Below are 17,561 nucleotides of genomic sequence, written 5' to 3'. Positions count from 1 at the left end.
AAACACTAGAATTCTATAATATTATTTCAGAAAACATCCTTTAGATCTGCTTAAGCCACTATTAGATTTATTCAACATTGCGAATACAACAAAAAAGAGCCGGTGATAAAAAATATTTTGTTTCTCTAAATCGATATATACCCATTTCAATACACCTTGAATTTTTCACAATACATCAACTTAATTAGAAAAATTATAAAAATTTGTTCCGAAACTAAACAGATCGACAAATCTAATAAATGCAAAATACAATGAAAATAGCTTTTTTCCTGTCTATCGAATATCTTTACTCCTTATTTTTTGAATCTAGTTATCTTATCATAAGACCGATACTACTTTAGTAAAATTTTTTACAGATTGTCTTGTTTCAGTTTAAAATATATTTGAAATGATAAAAACCGTTTTTTATAGAAAAATATGTTAAGATCTTAAATCTATTTTATACCATCATAAAGAGAATGCAAAATTATGTTTTAAGATATCAAATAGTCAATGTTTTTAGATTATGCGATCATTAAATAACCTTTGAATCAAAAATTATAGCTTAGTCAATATTTGAATTCGTTGCATTTAAAAATGACAGTGCAAACTTTATTAGTAGTTTTTCACATATTTTTTTGCATAACAGACCTGATTTATATGTTTAAGTTTCAATCAGTCAAGACAGTGCTTTGGAATTATTCTGTATGCTGAATTTTTATAGAGAAAATCATTATTGATAAAAAAAACCATACATTAATGAATTCTCACATTCTGTGTTTAAAAGGCCTTTAACTAATTATTATATGGAATATTAAAATCAATATCTGCAATATCGTAACATTAAATTAAAATTTTTTCCATATAAATTATTTTTCTATTTTGTGTCTAATAAATACCTATATTAGTTTTAAAAAATCCCAAAATCTCTATTTTAAGATAAAATACACTAAAAAAACAATCCTGCTGTTTTTTTCGTTGTTTTAATTTAGTATGTAAAGATATTTTTTTAAAAACAAAATGTTGAATATTTCTTCACAAACATACCCAAAAATTATCCATATTTTTGTATAAATTCTATAAATTCAAATAAATTTTGCATTAAAACAGTATTATTAATGTATTATAATGTTTTTTAAAATAATCACTTTCATATTGGAGCTATTAGATGATCAAATAAGGAAAAACGACAAATAAAATAGATCAAACTATTTTTTTTCGCAATTATAATGAGAAAATTTATATGAAATGTACTAATTCTAGTTTTTGGTTTTATTTTGTATCTGTATATTTCAAATTTAAATTGTTTATTTAAACCTGATGAACTTTATATCTGTATTTGATCAAGAAAAATTTTAATTATCTTTATACTTGTTGATAAAATATTTTTTTAGTAATGGTTGCATTCATAAAGATGTTTTTAAAAGTAATTTATTGCTGTCGTCATATGCTCGTATCTAATATTATCACAAAGGGATTACAACTTGATCTATAAATAAGTTCAGATACTATAGATTAAGCATAATGATTTTTTGTTTGTATTTTATTAAAAATTATCATTTAAACACGGATTATACATTTTTAATGATAAATCTCATAAAAAACAATTGTTTTTCTTTAAAGCCTTGTAAATAAAATAATGCATGTGTAAGGCTAATTAAGTTCAACATTTTTACTATTTGATCTGAATAAAAAAAACTTTTCATTGATTTAATAGCATCATAAACCATGTAAAGACCGATCACTATATGTTAGAGCAGACTTTTCATATAAAAAATTTAAAAACTCTAGATCTCCAATAAGTTATTTTATCAGCAATAAAATTGTGAATTTATATGAAATAACTTGACATTTTATTAAATAATAATTTTTCAATTTACTGGGAATAATGCTCGCAAGAAATCTATTCTATGCAAAATATAACTGTTTAAAATTGAATCAAAATACTAGAATACTAAATTAATTTGATATTACCTCATAACGTTTTTTATTATCGCGAAATTTATTCATCACAAAACAATGTTTAGGCAGCATCAGCAGCATCTTCCTCTGGTTTCACGGGTTCTTTAGGCTCGGTTGGTTTGGCTCCACCAGATACTTCTCGGAAGTGTGCTGGTTTCAAAAGATCCATCAAAGCAAGACTTTCACAGTTTGTGGCACAATCATCTTGGGCACCGTCCATACTGTTCGCTTTTTTATTTAAATTTGAAAGACAAACTGCACAAGGATCATCTGTTTTAGCTGGAGGAAGCTCACCTTTCTGACTTAGGAGGCCACCTAATTCATTAAATTCAACCTCGACTGTTGGTTTCTTGAGGTTATCACTTTTAGCAACTTCTTCTTTGGTAATATCATAACTTAGAGTTTCGACGACCGCCATAGCAATTACTTCACCATTTCTCTTCATTTGTACGACATTTCCATATATATCAAGGGCCCAGAATGGTTTTTCTACCATCTTTTGTATAACTTTTTTGGTATGACAAACCATACTTTGTTTGCTCACCTTCACATTACATTCACCCCCATTCTTTGATTTCTTGACCATTTCTTCTGCGATCTCTTTCTTTTTTTGTGCTTGTTCGATGCATTTTTTGCGTTGTTCCTCTTTGATTGCTTCAGTTGCGGGTCCGTTTCCATCAACTAAAGCCTTGGGCTCGCATACTAAAGGCTCACCACTTGGACTAACTCCAATAATCTTTTTTCCTTCTGCCGATTGCCCTGTCAATTGATTGAGTGCACTGTTAACCATTCCATATGTTTGCCCTTTTATATATTTAAGCTCGTTATTTGAACCTGTTCCCCCACCAGTTGAGGTGTCTTTACCAGCCTCGGCGGATGCTGCACCACCTGCTGACGCCGACCCAGATCCACTCATTGAAAGATTGCTTGATCTCATTCCAGACATCGATGCAGAACCAGACATCGATGAAGATCTTGATGCGCTAGCTGATCCCGACCTACTTCCAGAGGCTGCAAAGGATGTATTAATTCCCTTTAGTGCACTAAGGCATATTATCGTGCTCATATAAATTTTAGAAATGTTTGCTAATGGAATCAACATTATCTCTTTCACAAATAGAATCTTAAGTATTTAATATTAAAAATGTAACCACGTTTTAAGATTATCAAATCAAAAACATGTTTTACATGGGTTTCAATCGGTATCTATTCCTAGGAATCAAATTTTACCGATAAAACATTGTTATGAAACAAACGAATGGTTTTGAAAATATCAGTAAATACAATGGCTTTAATAGTTAAAAAGGAAAATCTTGTAGACAATTTTGTGATATTTAAACTTTTGCTCTAATTATAAAAAATATAATTTCACAGATGAAAAATCGACTATTAAGTTTTTAATTTACACTGTTAAATTCGTTTTTTTGGCTGATTATCTAATTATCTCGCCATAAACTTAAATAAACATAGATATGAACTCTTATTCACTCGTCATGTTTACCTGTGTATCATATGAAAAATTTTCGCGAATCGCATTGATGTTTGAATTCTATATTTAATTACCCATCATAAAAGCGAGGTAAATATGCTTTTTTATCATGTAAATTGAAAAATAAACTAATCATATTTTTCGGACTAAAATATTACTTTTAGATTGATAATTGTACAATCTATTCGAAGAATAAATATGTAAACAAATAGAATTATTAAAGCGGAATTTGATTCTCTAAGTGCACGCGTTTTACAATAGTCAGAATTCAAATTTAATGCAAAATCTATATCTAAAGCATAATCCGCTATATAATGGTAGAAAAAAGTTTATTGATACTTATGCACAATTTTTTTTTCGATGATAAAAGATCCTTAAGGGTCGTTTAAAAATATATAAGGTTTTTATAATAGATTGCACAATATTTAAGTTTCCGAGGCATGATAAAGACATAGAAGACATAATCACCGGAAATCTTATAATTATAAATATCTGACTAATAAAAGTAGATCCTTAATTTTTCTATTGTTGAAAATTAATATATAATAAATCATTTTATATTCTAGTTGCGCTATAAAAGCTTTATATATTATTTCTACTTTTATTTATAGCATTTTACTAACATTTTACAATATCCTCTAAATATATTAATAAAAACCACAAAAATCCAGTTCTGATCCAGACAACAGAAATAACATGGCTATGGAGCACTAATAATCAAAAATTTTATTTGAATATTTGCCATTGTAAATTTTTTGAGTGTTACCGGCAACAAGCTTGCATTTAAATTTAGTAAAGATTATAAACGAAACGCTGTGATACAATTTAATTTCTCCTAGCGACAAAATGATCTTAGATGAATTTTTAAATTACACGTGCAATAAATCGCTATAGTATGATAAAATTTCTTGTTATTTTTAGAATAAGTGTTTAAATATGCAAGGCAATCCTTTGTATTTACCAAGGACGAAACAAACAATTGCTAAAAAAAAGGGAAAATAATCCACGATATACGCTTTATACATAAACCAAAAATGTTGGATGAATGATGGGTATATTATAAAACAGAAGAAGAAAAATTATAAGTTATCAAAGTTAAATCTCAACATTTATGTGATCAAACATCCTATTTAATATATGTTTCCAGGCATAGCATATAATAATTCATCTATGTTTAATATGATGTCTTTTGTAGTTAATTTGATATTACACGCTGGTTCTTTCATGATATAAATCACTTCTAACTACACATCAGATGCCATCAATTTAAAAAAATAAGAAGAAATGCATTGCATTTTAGGTAATTTTCATGTATTTATATTTTATAAGTAAGAATGGTACATAAATTTCGTTTACTTAAAATCTACTAGAAATTAGTGCGTCTAAACCCGAACATTCAAATAATTTTTTAAAAGTTTCTGTTCTCTTCGAGTCAATAAGAAAATATAGAATTTTACTTTTTATATAAAATAAATAAAATGATTTGAAGACAATGTTTATTAAAATCTCATCGCGTCTGGAATGCAAAATTTGTTTTACTGAGCTTAAATACGGCAATATACTCAAAAATTATGATTTATCAATGTGTTAGGGAATTTAATTTTAGTGGTCTTAATTTTAATTCCATTCATATTTTCCGTCATATTCGCAATAAAAAAATGTATATGATCTGTTTATACTGATTAAATATCGAAATTCAAAATTTTATTTTTTTTATAAATGTGCTCTAGATTGCTTCAGTGTGCGCATTGTTGTTTTTTTTTGCAACTATTTCCAAAATTTCTTTTTTTATTTCCATTACCAAATTATAAATCTCAGTCGCCGTAAAAAATAATCTTATCTTAACTTAAATCTTAACGATTTTGGTTTATGAATTAAAACCTATAGCTATAAATAGAATTAATGTTGATTTCCCTTAAACATTATTTATAATCTAATTGATTAGTTAAAATTTAAATTTGAAATCAAAATTACCGATATAATTTTCGTTTTGTCACACTTAAAAAATTAATTAAAGTAATTATATGTGATTCGCAGTTTCATCTACATTTAAGAGCACTTTAAAGAATAGAAAAATAAGTTTAAATGTATTCTTATTTTGCAAAAAGAAACACAAAAAAAAATATTCAAAGTTTTAAATTTATGATCAAAATCGCTTATAATTCTTTTCATATTTTATTTGATCAAAACCCTACATTTATATATGATGTAAAAATTTCAATAGTGCTATTAATTGGTATTCTTTGAAATATCGACAATCCCATAAATAACCAGTAAATTAAGGCCAACCTGATAAGTTGCCCATTAAAATCTCAAGATAATATTTCACAGCCACATTAAAACTTGCTTTTGATGTACACGATTTAATTTATCCTTAAAAATTATCACATTAACTTTATAAATATCTATTCTGTTGTATATCAGCATATGTGCGATAGAATCGATACACTAACATTTAATAAATGTTATTATATCCTTTAAAAAAGCTTAACAGCTTCTCAATGTTTTTTCATTCACATAATACCTATAGAAAACCGAAGCTAAAATTACCATATATTTAGATGACAAAATATGCTTAAAAAATATTTAACACGAAAATATATTTTTTGAAATTAAAAAATAGCAAAATGATATAATAATCTAATCATTTTCTTTTTGGTAAAAAGAGATAGAAGAAGTGCGGATATAGAACAAAACGATCCAGCCATTTTTTTAAATACTAAAATTTTGTATTATTTTTCAAATATATTAAAAACTCTAAAATTTGTGCTATACAGATCAAGCAGTTAGATAATTTTCTATTTCCGAATTATTTAGGATCGCTTATGAATAAAAGTATAGTATATTGCTTGAAGGGTGGTATGGTTGAGTGGTTTACAAGTCGGACCCCAAGGTGAGGGGTCCCGGGTTCCACCCACCCCACTAATTTCCGAAACGAATTTACTCTAAAGAAAAATACCCAAGGGGGCGGCCAGTGAACAATTAAAGATAAACCATAAAGCACTGACAAGCCATGAGCAAAGGAAGGTTGCTGTATAAGTCGTTGAACTGTGCCTCCAGAATGAAAAAGATCCCACACCGTTCATCAAGGATATAGGCAAGTGTAGAGTGTGGTTGTAGCTTGTAGCGATGAACAGTAGACAGAATCACATTCCCTCTACATAATGACTGCCGCCTATGAGAAAGGGCCCAATCCACGGTGATTACGGGTGACAAGAAGTGCTGGGGGTGTCCTACAGAGAAATGCAGCAGTTAAGCAAAATAGTTCCTATTAATATAAAGCGAACAATCTAAAAAGTAAAGAAGCAAAACATAAATAAATAAAGCAAATTCGATTAGAATTTTAAATTTTATTGCTTGAAAATAGTTTGATTTTATTTTATATCGTTGAGTTAAAAGTTTAACCATATATACATCAAAGGATGTCAAGATTAGCTCGCCAACTGTTGTTTATTAAATAAATAAATATAAAATGCTCTTAAAATTTCTTTATAAATATTTTTTCGGATAAAAAAGCATTTCTAAAATCTAAATATGAAGGAAACAATAATTAAAAATGCACGAGCTTATATGTCAATAAAATATTCAAGTGGTAACAAAGCATGATAAAAACCAGAGAAAGTCAAACAAAATCGTCATATAATTTAAAATAAACTAAAAGTCAAAATATGAAGGCACTTATAATGTTCAAAACAAATATATTGAATCATATTTATTGGAATATGTATGCTTACTTAAATAATACAATACTTTTTGATCTATTAATTTTGATTTTCGGATTCCAATATTCAAAATATAATAAATTAAAACAATAACTTAATTTCAAATAAAATGAATCTATTGGAAATAAAAAGAAAGAATATATCCCTATAGTAACAATACAACAGCAAAATAGTTCTTATGCTTTATTTTATATAGAATATTAGATGCGTTTAGATTTTTTTTATTTCCTTTTTTACGAGAATAAAATTTAGATCATATATTGAAAAAAATATATATTGCATGAAAATTTTCCTAAATTACATCTGTATTCAAACCAGAGCAGTAGATTTAGTAGGTTTTTATTAAAATATCAATTTGCTGAAAATGTGTAGTTATTTAAAGGTCTGGATAAAAATATTTTTGATATTCCGAGGAAAGAAAAATATAGTTTTTCTAAGAATAAAAAAACTTTAAATATTCACAATATTCATTTTCGATATATATCGAGCGCCCTTGGGCTCTAGGAAGCTTTCTTATACGATGATTTTATTGCTTTCGCTATATAAAATAATTATATTCATATTAAGACATTTTCAAAAATATTATCATGGGTAAAAATCTATTATTTAAATGTTCAATATATACATATAGTTTTTCACTTGCATATATATCAGGGTCTGATATTCCTTTTATGGGTTTCTATATATCCGCCTTATTTTTTTTAGATGAAAAAATGTTTGAACCAATATTAGTGGTTGATACTATTAATCACACCATAAATTTAGTTTCCTTGAAGAAATTTTAATGAAAATAAATATCAGCTTTGCAGATTTTGATATATCCATATGGTATTACCTTATAATTCAATTTGCCCTAGTGACTTTTTATGATCACATATCATTAAAAATACATTTATTTCAACCAATATTGCCCAATATAATACAGATAATCTTCGATATCAAATAAAACTTCTTTAATTAGATATCCTACGACCATTCGATGATAATAGACACATATGGTGCATCTAAAGATCTTTAATCACGTAAAATTACAATTAAAATAGTTTTTTATCTTGTTAAAAAAATATAGTTAAAGGTTTTGTTTATTCAAATAAATTCGCAACATTGTTGATGTTTTCTTTCCAAAATTTATAAAATTAAATCTACTTTATGCTACTAATAAGGTTATTTCGGCTTATAATTTTTCTATTATTAAGTTGTATAAACTATAGTTGAAATTTACTGGATTTTAAATTTACGAAACTATAAAGTATTTTAATGGTTTTAAATTAGAAATCCAATGAAATTCATTTTTTATACACAATTTCAAATATAGGTTGTCATATTTATAATGTATTTTATGCATTAGGATATAACAAATATCCTCTAAATTGTATGCTTAAGGAACTTTCCATGTAATACCTGCCATTCATATTTAGAATATATAGTAATTTTTGCGACCAATTGATTATAGCCTATTTATCTAGCAGTTATTATTTTAACCAATAATTTAAAATATTCAGAACAATTTGTGATCAAGCCACATATAAACTATCAAAATATTCTTATATTCGTGATTAAGTTTTAATCCACGGACATTATATAAACCAAAATATACATCAGCATAACCAAAAAATCATACTGTATTTTTTTATAAAACAATACCTTGTTCACACTAGAATATGCAAAAACGGGTTATTTAAAATTCTTAGCATCTGAATGAGTCTTTTTATATGACAAAATAAAAACATTTTAAGTTTATAATTGCGTGATTTAATAAATTTGACTTGTTTTTTGCTCAAAAATGCTTAATATTTGATATTCTTAACGAATATATAGGCGTTCTTAAAGATGTCTGAATTCAATATATCCATAATAGACATTAAAAGCATACTTTTTATAAAAATATAAGATCGGTTATTCGATTATTAGGATATTTGTGCGAATGATAAATTACTGGCTAGGTATTTCAGCCTATGTTTAAGAAAGCTCGCAAATGGCATCAAGCGATATTGTATATGGTCAGAAGAAATCATATATCTATTGCTCTAAATATGTTAGTAGATTTAAATACATATTTTTAAACTTATTTTTGCCTAAAAAAATTCAGATAAGCTTATGTATGTTGCTATCCTACTCATAAAAACGCAATAAGTTTATCAAAAATACAAATATGAAATGAATAAAAATTTGAAGAATATAAAAATACGATTTAAAAAAGCCCCAAAAGCCTATATTTTATATTATTGTCGTATAAATTTATTTTTTGAAAAAAAATTTAATATTAAAAAACCGAATAAAAAAATTTATCCAAAGAATTAAACTCTTTAATTCAAACAGACAATGCAACTGGATTTTAAAACCTTGAATCATAAAAAATACACCAAAAATATAACATAGCTTATATAATCCAAATATATCTATTTTTATCAAACTACCCATAGCATAATTTTCATTCATGAACTCTACGAGATACGACCGATTGATTGTAAAGCCTGTAAATCAATCATAACTAAATCTATAAAATATTTAGCATATGATATGTGTCTATTATTATTTTAAGGAAATGATGGATATATTGTTGTTTGATTAATATTAAGGTTTGTAATTTTCACATTTTTATAATTTTAGTGTAAAAGTCTAATCAAAAAATTTTCTAAAAATAATAAGTATAGGTTTCTGGCCCACGGTAATTTTTTATTTTAATTTAAGTCAAACCAATTTAGTGTTATGTTGAAAGACCTAGAAATGAAAAAGAAACATTTATGGGCACATAAAACCTTCAATACTTTCAAAAGCGTATTTGAGCCTAAAATTAAAAAAAATATCACATATGATACCACTTCAATTAGGGTAATTCGACATCGAATAATACCATTATAAAATGATACATGATTTAAACCCTTACAAACAAAACAGGTAGCATAATTATCATTAAAAAAAATCTTTAAATTATAATTAAAAGATAATCCCGCAAAATTCGAACTTATAGTATTCAAAAAGAGTTTTGTTTATTGCATTTTCTATAATTCGTTTTCAAAATAGTACGTATCTCAATTATAAATGAAAAAATATTTTGGACATAGTTTATATATTTTACAGTAAAATGGTTATATTTTAAAAGATTATAAAGGTTTTTTTGGCTCATACAAAATGCTATCAATAATAATTTATCTTTTTAATATTAAAAAACTTTGTATGAAAAATCATAATATGATAGATAATAATATAAGGAAATAGTATTTGTATCGTATCTTATTCTATATATTCAATTTTTTATCAAAATATTGTAAGAAATTAAATTAATGAACTTCAAACTTTCTTTTACAAAATATTAAATTGTTTGCTGCAAATACAAATAAGAATATTGTAAATTTATCTGGTCTTCATGCGTTTATTTAAGTTGAGGAATAATTATCGTGAAAATTTTATGTAGACACAATACCTTTTTTATCATTGATCCTAATGAAAAATAACATAATCCAAAAGTCCCAAAATCTTTTATAAATATTGCTCAAAAGATTATTTTAATTCTGAAGATGATTTTCTGAGCCATAAAAAAAACGCATTATTCTCTGCAATAAAAAATATAAAACTCCAGATAAATTACAATTAACCGAATTGAGTTTATAAATTTATAGCTTAAAAACTTCATTTAAGAATCACAAGATAAAAATTAGCATGAAAATGACCTTGAAGAATGTATAACACCATATAAAAAATAAAAAAATCATTTTTATGGGTGTTGGATATAATACACCTATCATATAGAATTAAACTGTATATATATTATAGGAAAGAGCAAAAGCGCCTAATCCTACAATTTTTGACAAAAATTGTAGCCAGTATGATTTTTTCAAATATTGACACGGAGCTTCAAATATAGTTTAAAATTTTTTTAAAATCACATAATTGATCTGTTTCGTTGCATTTGAACTTACAAATAACATCTTAATTACTCTTGTTTTCCTACGAAGTTTATTATTTCATTTTTTAGAGCTTTTCATTGAAAAAAAATTCAATGGTTTTATGCTTCGGTTGTATACACTTCCGATGTATAATCACGATCTCAATTTCCTATCATTCAGTTGCGTTATTTTTTGGTTTATCAATGTAAAACCGAAATATTTAAATAAATTAATCCAAACTTCATCAAAATAATAATTTCATGGATCAATAAGAAGATCACCAATAAATTGTTTTGAAATACCTCTATAATTTTAGTATTTCGTTTTTTATATAAAGACATGCTCCTGATATACAATATACGAAGCTCAATTTCTTGTACGATTTCTAGTTGTATAATTGGGATTCAGATTGTTTCTGGGTCTATTAATATGAACTTATTTTTTACGCAAACGCAGTATTATACGGAAGAATTTGTACAAAAAAAGTGTATTTAATGTTCTACGAACATCGAAAATATTTGAACATATATATTGATTCTTCTGGCGTTCACTTTACTGCATTTTTTATTTTTAATTTACTTTCATGATGAAAATTCGGTTGTTTTATGATATTATGTAGGAAGAAATTGTTTTTGAATCATAATGCGTGTAAATATAGAATCAATAATATTTGTTTTATATGGACTTTTTTATAGCTAAAATACACCTTAAATTCAGTCAGAGTAAACGTCAAACCACCCGTAAAACATCCTTTAATAATCGAATGCTTTGAATTTATTTGATTTTTTACTGCATTTATATCTTTATTTCATATAAATCTTTTTTGAAAATAGGAAAATTTTATTGTAATACTTTATATGGTGTACTTAAATTATGAAAATGTACTATATTCAAATTGGTTTTAGGAATACCTCTTAATAGATACGAACAAAGGTGGAAATTTAAAATGTTGAAAATAAAATATATGCTCTAAGTTGATAGAAAAACGATATATTTTTGTATTGATTTTTTCAATTATAAAGTATAAGTTGATCTATGTTTCAGAATCTCTTTTTGTTCCCTTTATTATTCTTTCTTAGACAATTTTTCAAATTTTCATCTATAGAGCCGAAGAATATTTTTTATTTTTCCTAAAATAATTATATGTAATTATATGTAAAGTTTATTAACCAAGAACAAGATACATTTGTTTAAGATCGAAGCCCACTATCGTGTGCATTTAAAGATAAGAATACGCTATATGGCCATAAAAAAACGGTTCCATTTCAACGGGATATTCTATTTAGCGAAATTTTAGTTTATTTAGAATTCAATATTTGTTTAGCAATAATATTAAGCTTCAAAAAAATTCGTAACATTTAAACTTAAAATCTTAAGTATGTGTTAAAATATTATACATAAATTTTTAATATTTTTAAAATATTTCACCAGTATTTCGAAGCATATTCAAGGATTTTCTATCTGGTTCATATTTTTAAAAATCAAGAAAGTAAATTAAACTATTTTTTACCCATAACTTTTTTAGCTTCAAGTAAATTTTTACCTTCTTTATTTGGTTTAAAAAAGATAAAATATCAAAGTAAATGTGAAAATCTGTCTTAAAAACCTTTGTATCAAATATTGAATTTTCAATAAGCCGTAAAATTTGACCAGTGTATAAATGTGCATGTAAATCGAAGGCTTATATGTAGCGTAAGAAGGATCTGTTGCATTCCATTGTTTGCTAATTTATGGGGGGGGGGGGGTTTAATGTCATCTTGATTAGCTTATGTATAAATATGATATTCATCTATGCCACATCATGTATTTTAATGTATTTTTTGAATAGGTTTATCAAATCTTCATTGGTTTTGTTTAAATTCACTACTATGGTGTATCATCGAACGATTCTAGATACTATTGTAACTAAAAACCCATTTAATCAAAAAATATCATCTATTTTTATATTTCATTGACTTTATCGTAGAGTTAAAATTTCTAAAAAAAATTAGTATGTGTTATAGTGATAACACTTACTAGAGTTTATGTGAGTTTTTTCCATAGTTTTCCAAAAAAAGTAATGGCACAAAAATTGATACTTGAAAGTACTGGCATTCTATTCAATTACTGATTGTGTGAAAATGAATTTCGATTTTTTAAGAATGCGAAAGCCAATTTTTTGCAATACAAGCGTCAAATTTACCAATAGTAGACAAATTAATATATATATAATTGTTTTATGAATAAAATCTATACGACATGTTCAATAATATGATTTTTTGATTCTAATAAGACATTCACAATATGTTACAAAGAGTTAACATATATTTTAATTCAAATAGACCATGCATAGCCACACCACATGGGAACGCATATAAAAATATTCCCCTTGATTTGTTTTTATTCATTATTGCTCAACTTTCTAGCCATAAATTAAGCTGTACAGATATAAAACCAATCACCTATATCTAATAGCGGCATTGGGGTATAGAACGAATTTGAGGGGTGTATTTAGGCAATTTGTTAGAAAAATAATATTTATAGAATCAAATTGTCACGAAATATGAGACAGAGCGGATTTATTCTATAGAGGAACGAATATTAGTGGGAACTTATATTTGATATAAAATATTTTTAAAATTTGCTAATCAAGATGATCAACATAGAAAATAAATGTATTTGAAAAATTTTTTGCAAAATTTAATAGCCTATTATATTGTATTCAAGTAAAAATAAGATTGATAAGTTTTAATTCGATTTAATGCTAATATGATAAATGATTACTTTATTAACAATCCACTGCGCTGTTCATAGTAATTTGAGGTCCACTTGTTTTGTATGATGGAGCTACTGGCTGTTCTACACCTGCGATATTTATTACGGGCAATGAATCTCCAGTTTCACACTCATTTAGATTCTTCTTCTCTTCTTCACATTCCACACCGCCTGCTTGTTCTCCCTTTCCTCCTTCAGAAGCGGCTGAATCTCCAGCCATAGACTTTCCTTCTTCACATATCACTTCGCAATTCTCTCCTCTCATTCCTTGTCCACCCAATCCGCCTGATGGGGGTGCGACAGGTTGAGGAGGTGCAGGATTAACGGGTGCTGCTTGTTGTGCTTGGGCCTGTGGTGCTTCACAAATAAGTTCACATACTTGACCAGAACCTCCGCCCATTCCTGAGCCAGAGCCTCCGCCCATTCCTGAGCCAGAGCCTCCACCCATTCCTGAGCCAGAGCCTCCGCCCATTCCTGAGCCATTACCTCCACCCATTCCTGAGCCAGAGCCTCCACCCATTCCTGAGCCAGAGCCTCCACCCATTCCTGAGCCAGAGCCTCCGCCCATTCCTGAACCAGAGCCTCCGTTCATTCCTGAGCCATTACCTCCGCCCATTCCTGAGCCATTACCTCCGCCCATTCCTGAGCCAGAGCCTCCGCCCATTCTTGAGCCAGAGCCTCCGCCCATTCCTGAGCCATTACCAGATCCAGAACCTCCGCTTGTTCCAGAGCCTCCCCCTGATCCTGAATTAGGTGTTTCTTCATCACCTCCACCGGAACCTCCGCCTGGAACGAAAGGTTTAGATGTAATTGGCAAATATGGTGGGGCTACTGGGGGTGCTACTGGGGGTGCTACTGGTGGTGCTACTGGGGGTGCTACGGGGGGTGCTACTGGGGGTGCTACTGGGGGTGCTACTGGGGGTGCTACGGGGGGTGGTCGAGCTGTTATTGTAACTGGTGGTGGTGGTGGTAGTTGCTCCGTTACTGTTACTGGATACTTAACTGTTGAGCTGATAGTTTGATAAAGGACTTGAGTTTGTGGTGGCATCTGAACAATCGAAGTGTATACTCGTGGTGGGGTTGTTACATATTTTATAGGACCAGGAACACTTACCTGTGAAATTTCCGTTTGTATCTGCGTAATATATTGTGGGGGTTGTGTTACATACGAAGTTGGGCCTGGTACATACACAGATGAGTACTGAATATATGTGCTAACTACAGTTTGTGCTGGTGGTGTATAACAAGAATACATTACAACGGGTGGTCCTTCTGTAGTAGATGTAATTGTAACTGGTGGTTCTTTTACTGTCGATGGGGGTGTGGAGACTGTAATATAGTCATGCTGTGTTCTTGTTTCAGTAACTTCATTTGTAACAGTCGGTGGTTCTGGACACTCTTTTTGTTCTGTAACAACTGATGTACTAGTTATTACAATACTTGTAGTATAACATTCACTTGTTGATGGTGTTTCTGTTTCGGTAATCGTTACTGGTGGGGTAGTTGGTGGTTTAGGTGGTGGTGGTGGTTGGATTGGGGGTTGTGGTGGTGGTGGTGGTTGGATTGGGGGTTGTGGTGGTGGTGGTGGTTGGATTGGGGGTTGTGGTGGTGGTGGTGGTGGTGGTGGTTGGATTGGGGGTTGTGGTGGTTGTGGTGGTTGTGGTGGTTGTGGTGGTGGTTGGATTGGTGGGGGTGGTTGTGTAGTGGTGGTTGGTGGTGGTGGGGGTGTTGTTATAAAGGTTGGGGGTGGTGTGACTATTTTTGTCGGTGGAGGCGGTATCTCACCTCCCGGTGGAGGTATTTCCCCTCCCGGTGGCGGTATTTCTTCTCCCGGTGGCGGTATTTCCCCTCCCGGTGGTGTATATCCTCCCGGTGGTGTATATCCTCCTGGTGGTGTATATCCTCCTGGTGGTGTATATCCTCCCGGTGGTGTATATCCTCCCGGTGGTGTAAAGCCTCCTGGTGGTGTAAAGCCTCCGGTGGGTGGGCTTGTTACTCCTGGTGGTGTATCAAATCCTCCTTCTGGTGATGGGGGTATTCCTCCTTCCCCTCCTGGTGGTCCAGGGGGTTTTAAAAGCGCGCCTCCTGTACCTCCAGGAACGCCTACACAGTTGCAGATGGCTGAAGGCTGTCCACCACCTCCAGTGATCATGCCACCACCATTACCCGATCCACCTCCGCCTCCTCCACTTAATGGGGGAGATGATTTAGGCGTACCGTTACATGTAATAGAGCAGTCTGCTGGGTTGAAATTTATTTTTGCTTCCATAAGCCTCAGCAGTATAACTGTAAAAAGAATCTTGTCTTTCATCATAAAGTTGGGAAGTTTCTTGTTATTTATATTTAATTTCAAAACACGACGTTTCACGCTACCAGTAGTATGATATTCTATCATGCCTTATCTGCTATTTGCTAATCTCAGCCCCTATGTTTTACATGTTTGTTTCTTGGTTTTGGATTGATAATTACTGTTTGGGATTAGAGGTCTTAAGCCTTTTTATGTTTCAGGCAATCTAAAATTGTTTTAATCTTAATTATTGTTTTTTAATATTTAGTTTAAATGTTTACTAAAAGGTTATTCTATTGATCAAATTGATCTGATCACAAAACATATTTGATAATATACGCTAAAATATTGCTACAAAATATTTTAATTCGATAAATATTTATGAATAAACAAATTTTTGAAGAAGCATAGATGTTATTATAAATACAGAGATTGGTTTCTGCCCAAATTTTTTATGTAATATTTTTTGTCGAAAATAGAAATTCATTTCATGTCAATTATTAATTCAGCGCGAAAAATAAATGAGTTCCCGTAATTTAAGGATTAAACAAGAATTATTTTTAGAAAAACGATTTTTAGGCATATAATATACACGTCAATAACAAATCAAAAAGTGTTTCCAGGGTTATCAAATTTTTGGAAATTACATTGAGGTTTAGAAGTTCCTTGATACAGATGTTCTATTTAGATATAAAAATAAGAATTATACAGATAATAACATTATTAAATTTTATTATGATTGAATATTTTTAATGAAAGTTAGGACATTTAATTTTCTATTAAACAACAAAATAGGCCACACATTAAGATTAAAAAAACCAAATAAAATATAATGTGATGTTTCCAATTCAAAATAAGATTACCATAAAACAGGAATGGCGATGAAAAGGCATTAAATTTTCATTGGTCGAAATATTTCATTCTGTAATACATAACCTTTTGCCATACACATGATAAATATTTTTTATTTTAAATTTGAACTAGATAATTGTTAAAAAATATTTTTGGTTCAAATCAAATATATTGACAACAAAATTATGCCACAAATAAAATGAAAATTCTGTTACAGAAACCTTAAAATATATTCATTTTTAAATTAAAAATGTGAGAAAAAGTAGCTTGAAAAATAGATCCTACTGATCCAATGAAATAAAATCATGTTGTCTATTTCACATTATATAAGGATCGATAAATCATTGAGATATGCCCATTAAAAATTTTTATATTGTTTCTAATGCTTTTTATTAAAATTTAAGATTATTTTATTTCAATTATTTCCTGAAACTTTAATCATAGCATAAATTATGTAATGGACTATTTTAATTCGATTTAAAAAAATAGGGATTAGAATAAATAAATTTATAAAAGAAGAATAGGCTAAAAAATTGTGTATGGGCCGTTTCATTTTTAAAAAACTTATTATAAGACCTTCTTTTATTTTTTTAAATTTTATTGCTTCTTCTTTAAAAATTCAATTTAAA

The 17,561-nt window shown here is 28.8% G+C and overlaps 3 protein-coding genes across 3 annotated transcripts; 1 reads left to right on the top strand and 2 right to left on the bottom strand.

Annotated features, from left to right (window-relative positions):
- Positions 1-2,002: 2,002 nt before the first annotated feature.
- LOC147066571 (uncharacterized) lies at positions 2,003-2,887 on the bottom strand. Its single transcript, XM_085955148.1, has 2 exons — positions 2,788-2,887; positions 2,003-2,700 (listed from the first exon to the last, which is right to left on the bottom strand). The coding sequence occupies exons 1-2, from the start codon at positions 2,885-2,887 to the stop codon at positions 2,003-2,005; spliced, it is 798 nt and encodes a 265-aa protein (XP_085811274.1).
- Positions 2,888-4,478: 1,591 nt separating this feature from the next.
- On the top strand, positions 4,479-14,952 carry LOC147066570 (uncharacterized). Its single transcript, XM_085955147.1, has 2 exons — positions 4,479-4,482; positions 14,181-14,952. The coding sequence occupies exons 1-2, from the start codon at positions 4,479-4,481 to the stop codon at positions 14,813-14,815; spliced, it is 639 nt and encodes a 212-aa protein (XP_085811273.1). The 3' UTR covers positions 14,816-14,952.
- Positions 14,953-15,011: 59 nt separating this feature from the next.
- LOC147066569 (uncharacterized) lies at positions 15,012-16,093 on the bottom strand. The gene is made up of 2 exons (XM_085955156.1): positions 15,286-16,093; positions 15,012-15,023 (listed from the first exon to the last, which is right to left on the bottom strand). Exons 1-2 carry the CDS (start codon positions 16,060-16,062, stop codon positions 15,012-15,014), a joined length of 789 nt encoding a protein of 262 aa, XP_085811282.1. The 5' UTR covers positions 16,063-16,093.
- Positions 16,094-17,561: the final 1,468 nt, after the last annotated feature.

This window comes from Rhyacophila brunnea, unplaced genomic scaffold (genome assembly GCF_057557595.1).
Source record: "Rhyacophila brunnea isolate RB1 unplaced genomic scaffold, BYU_Rbru_1.0 scaffold_49, whole genome shotgun sequence".
Lineage (NCBI taxonomy): Eukaryota > Metazoa > Arthropoda > Insecta > Trichoptera > Rhyacophilidae > Rhyacophila > Rhyacophila brunnea.
This window is presented reverse-complemented; position numbering and strand designations above follow the sequence as displayed.